At 30.1% G+C, this 13402-nt stretch overlaps 2 protein-coding genes across 2 annotated transcripts in view; one reads left to right on the forward strand and one right to left on the reverse strand.

The window, feature by feature from the left end:
- The window catches only part of LOC129908340 (uncharacterized), a 60524-nt gene that overhangs the window by 11967 nt on the left and 35155 nt on the right, over positions 1-13402 (reverse strand). The window contains exons 2-3 of the mRNA XM_055984770.1: positions 8564-8692; positions 8190-8459 (exon numbers count right to left, since the gene is read on the reverse strand). Coding sequence (XP_055840745.1) covers positions 8190-8459; positions 8564-8692 — 399 coding nt within the window. The remainder of the gene's footprint in view (positions 1-8189; positions 8460-8563; positions 8693-13402) is intronic.
- LOC129908339 (maltase A3-like) lies at positions 891-3642 on the forward strand. The gene is made up of 7 exons (XM_055984769.1): positions 891-1463; positions 2013-2591; positions 2647-2754; positions 2812-2959; positions 3020-3212; positions 3278-3421; positions 3490-3642. The coding sequence occupies exons 1-7, from the start codon at positions 933-935 to the stop codon at positions 3551-3553; spliced, it is 1767 nt and encodes a 588-aa protein (XP_055840744.1). The 5' UTR covers positions 891-932; the 3' UTR covers positions 3554-3642.

A 13402-nucleotide genomic window follows, 5' to 3' on the forward strand; every position in this document is an offset into this window, starting at 1 on the left:
AATATGCAGATAAATGTTTAAACATTTTATGTCAAAGGTCAAAGGTTATATTACTTTATATTTACATTTTAAGCTTCAAGAAAGAATAAAACGCAAATAATTTCTTTAAATATTTTTTTAGATAATTATTCTCTATTGATTATAATCAAATGAAACCTAATAGGACTGAACTTTTATTTAATCTTAAGAAACAAATTTGTTAGTCTTAAATTTAAAAGTAATCAATTCAACACTTGTCAACTGTTAAATAACTTTAAATACCGTAAATACGTCAATCTATTGAACGGAATTTTCTACCCTTTCTTATACTTAAGTTACAAAACACAAAAACAGTACTTTTGAGCTTATCATTTCAATTAGATAACCATTCAAAAACATTTCTTGACATAATTTGAAAAACCTAAGAACCATGTACAGTGAGATGATGGAAGAGATACTGAATCAAAATAAAGTCGCCGTTTAAACTAAATTATTGTTTTTTTTTTTTTTTTGTAGTATATTGTCATTTTATATATGATCACTCAACTTTATCAACTTAACAACGTTGTTTTTGAAATGCTCACCTCACTTATCAACAATCATTTAACAAAGAATTACAACGGCGCTAGTGTAACTTCTGAAACAAGTCAACCGATAGAAGAATAAGAACTTCATTATTATATAACATTTTTCAAGCTCTTCAAATTCCGTTCAAAAGGTTTTCACGGTTAATATTGTTTACAAAAATTCAAGTAGGATTTTTAATTTTCTTATCAATTTTTACCTAATGCTCCTCACTCAAGTAACAAGTACATATTTCTACTTATCTTCTTAGCCCTGAAAAAATTATCTCCCTCTCCAGAAACTTCTCAAGTACTCGAACAAACCTTTTAAAAGCCTCCAATGCATCAGAATTTTTCCAAATTGTGTCCAATTCTTGTCAATTGAACACAATGAAGTCGTTTTTAACTGTTACCTGCTTTGCAATCATTATTAGCCAATGGAGTCCTTCGACTTTTGGCTGCCAAACTCCTTCCACAACTTCAACCACACCTAAAAAAGATTGGTGGCAAACAGCTCAATTCTATCAAATATATCCGCGATCATTCAAAGATTCTAACGGTGATGGAATTGGTGATTTAAAAGGTATCACCTCGAAATTGGATTATCTCAAAGAAATTGGAGTTACAGCAACATGGTTATCACCAATTTACAAATCACCTATGGCTGATTTTGGCTATGATATTGCTGATTTTTTCGACATTCAAGATGAATATGGAAATTTAGATGATTTTGCTGAACTTGTTAAACAAGCTAACAATAAGGGGCTGAAAGTTATTCTTGATTTTGTACCAAATCATTCGAGTGATGAAAATGTTTGGTTTACTAAATCAGTGAATCGTGAAAGAGGTTATGAAGATTTTTACGTGTGGCATGATGGTAAGAAGGATGCTAATGGAAATCGTATTCCACCAAATAATTGGGTAAGTTTGATGAAGGTCTTGAAGGTCTCAAAGTCTTGAAAGTCTGAAAGTCTTGAAAGTCTGAAAGTCTTGAAGGTCTAAAAGTCTTGAAGGTCTGAAAGTCTGAAAGTTTTGAAGGTCTCAAAGTCTTGAAGGTCTCAAAGACTTGAAGGTCTGAAAGTCTTGAAAGTCTTAAATTCTTGAAGGTCGGAAAGCCTTGAAGGTCTGAAAGTCTTGAAGGTCTGAAAGTCTTGAAGGTCTGAAGGTCTTGAAGGTCCGAAAGTCTTGAAAGTCTGAAAGTCTTGAAGGTATGAAAGTCTTGAAGGTCTCAAAGTCTTGAAGGTCTTAAAGTCTGAAAGTCTTGAAGGTCTGAAAGTCTTGAAGTTCTGAAAGTCTCGAAAACTTGAAGGTCTGAAAGTCTTGAAGATCTGAAAGTCTTGAAAGTCTGAAAGTCTTGAAGGTCTGAAAGTCTTGAAAGTCTGAAAGTCTTGAAGGTCTCAAAGTCTTGAGGGTCTCAAAGTCTTGAACTTCTCAAAGCCTTCTCTACTGAATGTTTTTTTTTGTTTGTAGTTACAAGCATTTAGAGGAAGTGCCTGGGAATGGAATGAAAAACGTCAGCAATACTATCTTCATCAATTTGCTGTTAAACAACCTGATTTGAACTATCGTAATCCTGCAGTTGTGGCTCAAATGAAACGTGTTTTAACTTATTGGCTCGATCGTGGTGTTGCTGGCTTCCGTATTGATGCTGTACCATGGTGTTTTGAGGTTAATGCTGATGCAAATGGCGATTATCCTGATGAACCTGTTAGTGGATTCACTGATGATCCAGAAGAATCTGCTTATCTTAAGCATATTTACACACAAGATCAACCGGAAACTGTTGATATGGTTTATCAATGGCGTAAGTTGCTCGATGACTATCAAAGAATTCATGGAGGCGATACAAGAGTCTTGCTTATTGAAACTTATTCTGGATTGGATTACGTCATGCAGATGTATGGAAATAAGACAACAGAGGGCGCTCAGATACCTTTCAACTTTCAGTTCATTTTGGATGGTAACAAGGATTCCGTACCGGCAAGGTATGCAGAAATCATAAAATTGTGGATGGATAAAATGCCTGCCGGAAAGACTCCAAATTGGGTGGTAAGTATTCTGTCTGAAGTAAATTTGAATATCGGATTAATTAAGGGTCCTTTAGATGGGTAATCATGATCAAAGAAGAGTTGGAAGTCGATATGGCAAGGAACGTATTGATATAATGAATATGATTCAAATGATTCTTCCTGGAGTTAGTATAACTTACATGGTAAGTCCCGTTTTGTTAAGCTCTAAAATTGAAAATATAGAATTTTGAAATTTCAAGGGTGAAGAATTGGGTATGCTTGATGGTGAAATAACTTGGGAACAAAGTAAGGATCCAGCAGCTTGTAATTCGAATCCACAAATTTATGAGAAATTTACCAGAGATCCAGCTAGAACTCCATTCCAATGGGATACATCGGTAGCAGCTGGTAACTAATTTTCTTAAAATCAGTTTTCTTAATTTTAATCCTATTTTTTCGTCCAAAAAGGATTCTCAACAAATTCCAATACATGGTTGCCAGTTAATCCAAATTATGTTGATATCAATGTTCAAAATGAACGAAATACTAAGAGTCATTTGAATGTTTATAAACAAATGGTTGAACTTAGAAAAACTGATGTTTTGAAATTTGGTACCGTTCAATATGGTATGGTTGGTAATGGAGTTTTGGTTATCAAGAGGTTTGTCTTTTTTTCATTGCTTGATGATATTTTTTAATAATTTTTATTATTTTTTTTTGGGATAGAACTTATCAAGGTAAATCTTATGTGTTAGTGGCAAATATCTTAGGAACACCTGATACTGTTAATTTAAGTTCGAATACACAACTTAACATTTCGGGATCGCTTAGAGTTAAAATTCCAAGTGTTGATTCGAGCAAACAAGCTGGGTAAGTACAACTTATTAATTTTAAAAGAATATTTGAGAAATTTTAAGTTGAATTTTGTTTATTTTTAGTGCTTCTGTGGTTACAACTCAATTATCATTGGGACAATATGAAGCAGTAGTATTGGAATCATAATTATGAAAATATTACGTTATTATTTTTTAAATCTAAAAAACACTAGCAAAACTTATAATTAAAAATAAAATTAAAATAGTTCAATAAAATTGTGGTTTAATTTATAATAAAATCGACTACTTGGGTCGCACGTACTTGCTCTTATGGTCGATATTGGTAAGACGTTATGAAGATATTCAAAAAAGATTTTCTTTTATTTTAATTTGATTTAAGTACCTACATATATTAAAAATAATTTTTAATTTTATAAAAAAATCTTTTTAAAATCTTTCAAAATTATTATTATTATTGAAAAATAATTACATAAATTTTTTTTTTCAATTCTGTTGTTTTAACAAATTTTTCAGAAAATTTTCAAAAACAAAAAATTGATATACATACAATGCAAAAGAAAATTGTAATCGATACAAAAGAACACATTTTGAAAATATTGGTTTTTGAGGAAAAAATATTTTTTTTTGAAAATTTTTTCTAATTTTAAATTAAAGTTATTTTACAAAAAATTTTATTGAAGTTCTTAAAGTAATTTACGAGAAATCAAGAAACGGTTCTATGACAACAGGTAAATAAAACCTGTTCATCAAAAGAAAAAAAAAATGATTTTAAGCTCCAAAAAGAGTACAAGCTTAATTTTTTTTTAATGGATTTTAAAGGTATAACTACAACGGCCACTTTTTGCAAAAAGTCAAAAAGTGAAAATTTTCAAACTCATTTTTTGACAGTTTTTCCGACCACAAAATTTAAAATAATGATGCAGAAAGCTTATTTTTTGGCTTAAAAAAAAAAAACAATTTTTGTAGTTTTTTCCAAAAACAAATAGCGCTAAAAAGAAATAAATTTTTTATACTTTTGTAAATTTCCCACTTTTTCACTTTTTAGGTCATTGTAGTTATGGCTTAAAAGAAAAACTTGAACAATCGTCAGTGAAAATTATTTTTGTATACAAATTTTTTTTAATAGAGTTGACTGAACGAAATCAAATCAATGAAAAAGCAAGTAAATTTAATTCAAGGGTGATCAATATACGGCCAACACTCCCTATCCTGTCTTGACAAATAGGTATTATATTTTGTACCTACATGAAATTCATTCATGTTGAAGATACGAATATAATTTGAAAAAAAATTATTACAAAATCTTTTAGCAATTGAGAAATTTCTGTGACTTTTTAATTAACATTAACATTAAAAATTGCGTGAAATATTGTCGATTTAAATAATGATTCTTCAAAGATTGACTCAGTTTCATTGATTTGGTTCAGTGTATGCTGTTTTGTAATTTTTTAATCAACACGTTAACCCAAAATTTGTAAAAAATAATTTGCGTGCTATTTTCCAAGAGATAATTTTTCAAATAATTTTAAATCCAATATTTTTTTTTTAAATCACATAAAAGAAGTGACTTTTCCTTGATCGTTAATATCCCAGCAACTTTTGATCGCATAGAAAACTGAAGACAGATTTCACAAATTCCGTAAAAAAAAATTATTTATTTCATACATTTTTCGTATGTATTCTGAAAATTAATATTTTCAAACTACTGGTTTGGTAACTTAACTGAAAACCATAATACCTACTCATGATGAGATTATTTCAAGAATGTTTTCAAGCAATACTTATACATAAATGTTATATTTTTAATCATTCCAAATCATTCAAATGTTGGGGCATTTATTAAAGTTTAGCTGTTCGAAAACAGTGGAAGGTGTCTGAAGTGACTTAAAGACTCCAAATCTTTAGACTTTCATTTTTAATTCAAAGTAAATGTTATCTTAATTGCCTAACTGATATTTTAACAATTTTTTTTAAATGGGTATGAAGCAAAACAAAAAAAATCTGTTTCCTTTTTTGACAAAATTACATGAATGACATAATATCATTAAATTAAATCTATTCAAAGATAATTGAATTTTTTCATAGCTAAAAGTTAGATTTAGTCTTTTTTTAAAAAAACTGCAAAAAAAAAAACAAGCCACTATGGTCCTAACGCTTTCAGTTGACCTAAAAAACTTGTACGTGTCCTACCCATGAAAATAAGTTGTGCGACTCGTCACATTAATATTTCATTTTTTCATGACAAGATTATTTGATGAATTTGATTTTTTAAGAACATCCACTACCTCAAAATCATCTCACCCGTTACAGAAGGAAAGACCTTGTAAAATAATTTAAAAAGTATTGTTACATCCGTGACGATGGAATGTCCCTAAAAGAAAGAAATTTTGAAAAAATAATTTTCGAGTAGGTATTAGGCTAAAATTTTGGTATACAATAATAGAATTTTTACGTACGAACAGTAACATACTAAAAAGCTTCCACGGGAAGTAAAAGTGTTTTTTTTTTTTTTTTTGTTAAAAAACGTATTATAAACGGTTGTTTTTTAAATGTCCTATCGCCTATCCTATCCCATCTTAGAATTTTTGGTTCTCTTAAGTAAATAAAACTTCTCGTGTGGAAGTTTTTTGCCGTATTCGCACTATCAGAAAAAGTTTTGAGTCTCGCATCTTAAGGTAGTAGAGACATTGTAGAATCAAATAAAAACGGGAAACCGACGAAGTTACGAATACCAGAGTTACAGGCGACAGAGTTACGGCCGTCAAAGTTACGCGAAACCGAAGTTACGAAAAACTAGAGTTACGAATTCTAAAGTTATGTTAAGCTATGACATGTGATTTTTGGGTTGGCAACAATTGCGAGGAACGACATGGAATTATGGAAATACAAACAAGAGATTAAGTAAAGCGAAAATGGGTGTTATTTAATCTTGTAAAATTTTGATTGGATAGGTATAGATATACATATATGGTTTTTTTTTTGGTGAGAAGATCGCAAAAACGTTGAAATAGAAAAAAAAAACATAAGTATACTTATGTAAGTTTGGGGGACATAATTGAATTTAACTTCTTATTTGTCCAACTAATATTGCAAATACGTATTTTTTTTCTATTAATTAATATAATTATTCATAGCGTATTTTGTAATACCCACTTTGTTATTATTTATATTCAAATAATAAACAAACCACCCCTTTTTTTACAGACGTTATTTTAGTGTGGTGAACTGTTGTTGCAATTGTTACCAACCCAAAAATCACATGTCATAGCTAAACATAACTTTAGAATTCGTAACTCTAGTTTTTCGTAACTTCGGTTTCGCGTAACTTTGGCGGCCGTAACTCTGTCGCTCGTAACTCTGTTATTCGTAACTCCGTTACCATTTCAATAAAAACACTTTGTAAAAATAAAATCTCCTAACTAATTGAATCAATGTGGCGCAATTTTGAAATAAAGTAGTGCACATTAAAAAAAAAAAACATGTGTGCAATTCACACGTGGTAGATGTGAAACCTTAAAATATTATTTTTCTTGAAAAAAAACTACACCATTTAAAAGCTTACAAATTTTCTTAAGGAATAAAGCTATACTTAAATGTTTACAATGCGCAAAAAGTATAAAAATAGTTTATTAAAAACAATAATTTTCTTTTTCTTCTAACATCATTTAATCCATTTTTTTATGACTTCTTCTTCTTCCTTTTTCTCGGCGCTGTTATGATCTCGATGTCGAGGGGATCATAACTATCCCACGTAACTGCTTCACACTAGTGATCCGCCTGTGGGGTTCGCCGGGTTGACCTCAGAAATCGGCGGCAAGCCTCCCGGTTTTGTATTGTTCCATTTCTAAGGCCAACTGAATGCTGGTGGTTTTGCATTTGCTTGTACCATTTTTTTATGACAACTTATAATAAATTTTATATCATCTGAAAGCTTTTTATTTCACCTTTTATATGATGGTTCAATCATATTTCTACGATGCCTACAAAAAGAGTAAGAATTTTTTAAAGCCAACCATGTCGAAATTTCAAACTGAGATTACGGTACCTCATAATGTACACTGGTGGCTGATCATCGGCAATAGATCTCAACATGTGTTTTGAGGTATTTTTCAAGTTTTTCAATTTAAGATCTTGTAACATGTAGAGCATACACCGTTATGTGTTATATATCAAATGAAAGGAAATATAATATAAGCATGCGTATAAAAGTTAAATCAAATGTGTATGTGTTCGTGTTTAACGTGAAAAAGAACATTTTTTTAATGTTATCTCATTATTTTGAATATGAAATTAATTAAAACTTTGTACAATTATAGTTTATTCTATTACCTATTTACAGTATAAATTTCATTCATCTATCTATTAAAACAAAAAACTTATAATCAATTGATTTTTCCTGTCGTTTTTTCGTTTCATCGTGTTTCAAATCACTACGAAATTTTCACTTCAAAAAAACTGGCAGAAACTACCTGGCGAGTGCTTAAATATCAGGCTATTTATATAATATAATCTTTGTTTGTACTAGAACTAGTTCAGTATTGTCTTGCCTTCATTATTTATCTACCTTTGTCGGCAAAGAGCTCAAACAAGACTCACGACTCTGGTTGTCAGGAAAATAAATACTTAACATCAAAACTACATGATTTCAAAAAATCTTCAGATCCAAATCGCTTACAATAACATGACATTGAATTGTGCATTGAATCTCAACCTGTTCACCTTTCAACAACTTTCATGCAACGTGCAAAAATTTGATCAATTAGTTTTATATATATTCATTCCCCATCTTCTTGAGAACTCACCTGTCCGGCTGTGTAATATCTGGAGATGATTCCCTTGGCAAACTCTCCACCGGCTTCGTGTGGGCGCGGTGACTTCATATGATACGCATCGCCACATACTCCGCATTGTCCAGCATTTTGTTCCCATTGGACCGCATAGCCACCGCAAAAGAGCTCATTGTCATTGTAGTTGACTGGATTTGGATAACCAAATCGCCACATTGCATTGCGTGCCGGTGGATCCATTAGTCGTCCATGTCCCGCCACAAGTGGCAACATGGATGAAAATATCTTTTGGAAATAAAAAAAAAGTTAAGGGCAAAGAAGAGGGTATTCATAAATTATTAAATTAAACCATTCAGGGTCTCAGTTGGTGTTGTAGAGTGCAGACTTACCTGTAGTAAAAGTGGTATCAGCACCAGAAAACTGCTGGTCATTGTTGCACCAACAGTTGACACGATCACGTTTCTTCTATGCCTCCCCGTCATCATCGTCGTTTTCGTCGTCATCGGTAGAGCGTTCATCTAGAAAAAATCGAAACCATAAAGAAAGATCATTAAAACTTTTGTTCATTTCTTGTTTGTTTTTTTAAGGAGAACGGGGGGGTAACAATGAAGTACGACGCAATGAAGCAAGGAACTGGTCTTAACAATTCGTTGGTAAACAATGCTATAAGGCATATAGACAAGACTTGATCGAAGTTTATGGCCTCTTCGAAGTGCAAGGCCGTTTAATCATAATAGCTTGTAATTTTTTCTTGAATGAAGTGCCGACCTGTAAAGTTATTATGATGTTGTTGAGTGTTGGGGCATTCGATGGTGTTTTTGAAGATAAACAAATTGCCTAAGGTGCAATAAATACTAGACGATTGTACCCGTAACCGAGTTGAGTATTCATTGTTTGGGTTTCATATGACTCAGTCAGAGTCAATAAAGTTAACAAGTCTTCAGGGAGTTCATTTAAAATAATTCATATTTTAGTACCCATTTTGAAGAATGATTTACAATTATTATGTTTGAAGAAACTAGCGTTCTAAACGTATTTTGAAATGATTTACTACGCATGAAGTTATAAACTTTGCAGGTTGTTGAAGTCATAACAGTAAGTTGTATTTTATGTCTGTGACTGATTTTAAAGATTATCATTGAAACCGAGAAGGTTTCTTACATTCTTTCAAACTTCGTTCATAGTGTGTAACAAGTAATATCAGGAAAAGAGAATACAAAGGAAGAATAGGTCGATAAGTGAAATTAATTACTTCTACTATTTTGTTAACTTTTTTTTATTAAAATCTTTATTTTTTCTGCAGGAAATTAAGTAAGGGTATACAGGTGCACTGTGCTGTATACGTGCTTTTTTTGTATTTTGATATGTTTTTTTTTTTTTAAACCACATGTGCAAGGAGAAGAAGATTGATCAATCTAGTAAAACTAAGGTTCATGCAGTCTAGGCATGTGGCATTTTATTTTTTAAGTGTTTTACAATGCTGAATGGAATGAACCAACATTTTTTTTTCAATGTTTGATAGATAAAAATGCTCAAAAGGATTCTATTTAATGGGGACTATTCACTAATATTTTTGCATAAACTGTAACTCAGACGGATGATTTTCTTAATTTTTAATCTTGCCACATGGGTTTTGGGTTTTATGATTTTTTTATTTGGTATCGTTTAAAAGAATGTTTGCTTAAAAGAGAGGTTTTTTTTGTAAGAAATAAAAAGTTGGATATTTTAGCTTAAAATTTATTTTGGAGTAATAGAATTATGCTATGCATGACTTAAGAGTATTTTTAATGATGATTATGATTTTTAAAGATTTAGGTTGTAAAACATCCTTTAATAATCTACTAACGCTCCGAAATTTAAGCTATAAAATCAACAAATGTTTTTTTTTTTTTTTAAATTTTTAAGAAGAAGATTTTTTGTTTCCCATTTGAATTCAAAAAGAAGAAATAAGTAGTTGTTCTCTCCTGTATAGCTAATCGATAGGCTCAACTGTTTTTTTAAGATTTGGAACGATATGTCCTTATTTTGAACACAAAAACACGGCGTTTTTTTTTCAAAATGAAACAAATCCAGACCCACACTATAAAGTACCTAATGTTATAATCTTTTATGCATAATGTAAGGACCAATGAAAAACTTAAATCAAATAACCCTAGTAACAAATTACAATAATAATATTTGATATTTATGGAATTTATGGAAAGAGTTATGGATTGAGTTTGGCAAAAAACGAATTTGAAAGAACGATCTAATTTTTTTTTTTTTATGAAAACTGTAAGTTTTTATATTTTTTTTATTTCGTCATCTTCTGCGCTGTACGCTTGGTCATGTCAAAAATTTTGAAACCAATATCACATGTTTTCATTTTTGGCGTTTGTTGACTTTTTTGGAAAACGTTCCTCAATTTTTCTCAAAAGAACATCCTCTTAATTTTGATAGTTAAACAAACAGTTTGGATTTGAATAAGTAAAAAATTACTTTTTTTTTTGGATTATAAATTCTCCTATTTCCAAAATGTTCACTTGTTTTTCAAAAAAAAAAAAAAAGATTGATGTTCCGTTTTTTAGATATTTTTATTTGGCATACCTAATAAAAGTAAAATTTTTAAAAAAATGTGTACCAAATAAAAAAAAAATATTTTATTTAATCCAAAAGTTTGTTGTTTAAAATAAAAATTTTAATGTAAATTTTTTATATAGAAATATTTCTTCAAATTGGTTAAGTTATTTACGAGAAAGAGCAAGAAACGTGAAACAAAAAAAACAACTTTTAAAAAATACTTTTCTTTCGAACTTGTACGCTATGTACCTAGGGCTTGCTGGAGATAGTGAAATGACATTTTTTTGTTTTTTTGAATTTTGCTTCGAAGATTAGTAAGAAGATAATATTGATGTTGACAGCCGACTTCTTGCACGAGAGCAGCAAGTCCATTTATATTAATATATTAGAAGGTCAATTTATAGCAATAACAAAATTGTAAGTATGCCGACTTATTTCAGCCCGAGATAAGTATAAGTGCAACAAGAGTTTAATTTTTATACCAAAAATTTTGCTGGCTCTACAATAGATCTTCCATCAGCGACACCAAAAATATAATTTATGAAAATTTAAACAAATCTCCTGATTTTTCACAATTCAATTGCTTTTTTTTATACAGAAAGCAACAAAAGCAAGCTCACCAAACCCAAATATGGGTTAGGTAGCTACTATCGGGGACAAAAATTCTAGGTTGACCAAACCTATTAACTATAAAATTAAATTAAAATGTCAACATATAATTCATTTTTGTGTGTTTTTAAAAGTATGATCTTCATTGGTCACTGTGGCGTATGTGGAACATTTCGTTTGTATTGTAAAAATATTTCTTTTTCTGAGCAAATATTACAATCAGTTGACCTATGTTGCAATATTTGAGCATATAACTTTAAACTGATTAATTCTCAAAAAGATATTATTGTTCCTGACCAGTGTAGTCAACTCCATATTTCATTACTTTAAAGACAAAACAAAATTGACATGAATCTTCCTTCCGACGCTGCTTATCGTTGCAACCACTTCCTTTCATTATGTATTTTTCTATACAATTTATTACCATAATTAAACTTTTTGAAAAAAATAAAAAACACAGCTCCTTAATAATTAAAGGCACATGACGTTGTATGTATCACATTGCCAATCCAATCAATAACCCTCGCCTCGGTTTTTCCGTTCAGAATATTCTGTCCTCATCTTCCTTATCGAACAATTCAATCTTGAAAAAATTGTGTTTTTATAGCGTATTTATCTACATAAAGTTACTTATATATAAAATATAACATGTCCATAATAATAAATAATTTTAATGAGATGTATCGTGTCGGTCGCGCCAACCTTTATCTACCCATTGTCGTTGTGCGTAGCCCAGTAAATATCTTTCATATAAGTAAAGTAACAAACTGAATCGATGTTTCTTTTGTAAAGGCTTTCCTGTCCGACACCTTTTTTTTTGTTTTTTGTTTAATCAAGTCGCATCAATGGTTCTGAATTTCTCAGTTACAATTCGGTGTTATAAATTCCATCAAGACACCTGTTAAGTATAGAAACCTCTTGATCTACCTTCAGCCAGCAGTGTGTGGCAGTATGGCATTTTATTAAGTTTTTTGCATTTTATTTGGCTTATATTTTCATTTTATTGCTGGCGGCAAAGTTAATTTAAAATTCTGGTAACGTTTTCTTTTTGTGAGGCTTTCCTCGGTCTCGTTCTTGGTTTTGGTCTTAACAGAAATAACAACAAGCAATCAGAGAAAAAAAAAACAAAAGCAAAAAAAAATATAATAAAATAATTGGATGCGTAAAGTGTGCCAGGAGCTGAGGATTTATGATGAACCATGTTGGCTCAACTTTGTTTTTTTATTATAAATTTCAGATTTTGCTAGAAAAATAAATTTAAACAAGAAAATATAAATAAACAAACAGATTTCTAACAGAATAATGCTTTTGTGAATTTGAAATTGCGTAAAGGTAAGTATGCAAGAGGAATAAGAATGCATTAATCGTAAAATGTATTTGTTGTATCAAAATGGAATAATACCATAAAAATAGAAATGACGATTTTAAGTCACTTTTCAATAAATGTGCAGTGTTACGTTTGCTTTTAATAGATATCTATATGAATTGAACACCAGTTCAACAATATTTTTTCTTCTGAAGCAAAAGCATATCGAAAAAGTTGTTCACTGAACAGAATTTTTTGGAAATGAAAAATATATATTTTGAACCATATGAAAATAATAATTTTACTAAAATTTTGTATTTAGGATAAAAAATAACGGTACCTAATTTAGGTATAACCAAAATGACTTATTTTCTTAATTTTTTTTTTAAATCAAAGAGTCATAAGAGGAGAAGGTTTAAGGCAAAACAAAATTTAAGATTTTATAGGGTAAATAGGGGTAACAAGACATTGAAAAAAGAGGCTATTTTCTAAACGGTAAGTTGTAAAGAGTTGACTTTTTTTTAAATGATAGACAAATTTATTCAATAGTTAAAAAAGGTATTGAAAAAATTCAAAAAAAATTTCAAAACAAAGTTTTTTTGCAGTCATAGACCTTCGACAAAAGACTAATTACAAAAGACTAGTTACACCATGAGAAAGATATTTAAAAAAAAAATTAGGGGTCTAAAACGGATTTTTTTCATAGGCAATGTATTTTGAAATAAAAATTTTTGAAAAACAACCTAATTTTTAG

This window comes from Episyrphus balteatus, chromosome 2 (assembly GCF_945859705.1).
Source record: "Episyrphus balteatus chromosome 2, idEpiBalt1.1, whole genome shotgun sequence".
Lineage (NCBI taxonomy): Eukaryota > Metazoa > Arthropoda > Insecta > Diptera > Syrphidae > Episyrphus > Episyrphus balteatus.

Coding starts and splice junctions, on each gene's coding strand:
- LOC129908339 (XM_055984769.1), top strand. CDS start 933: ATGAAGTCGTTTTTAACTGTTACCTGCTTTGCAATCATTATTAGCCAA. Junction 2,755..2,811: donor GAGTTAGTATAACTTACATG/GTAAGTCCCGTT, acceptor TGAAATTTCAAG/GGTGAAGAATTGGGTATGCT. Junction 2,960..3,019: donor GGATACATCGGTAGCAGCTG/GTAACTAATTTT, acceptor TCGTCCAAAAAG/GATTCTCAACAAATTCCAAT.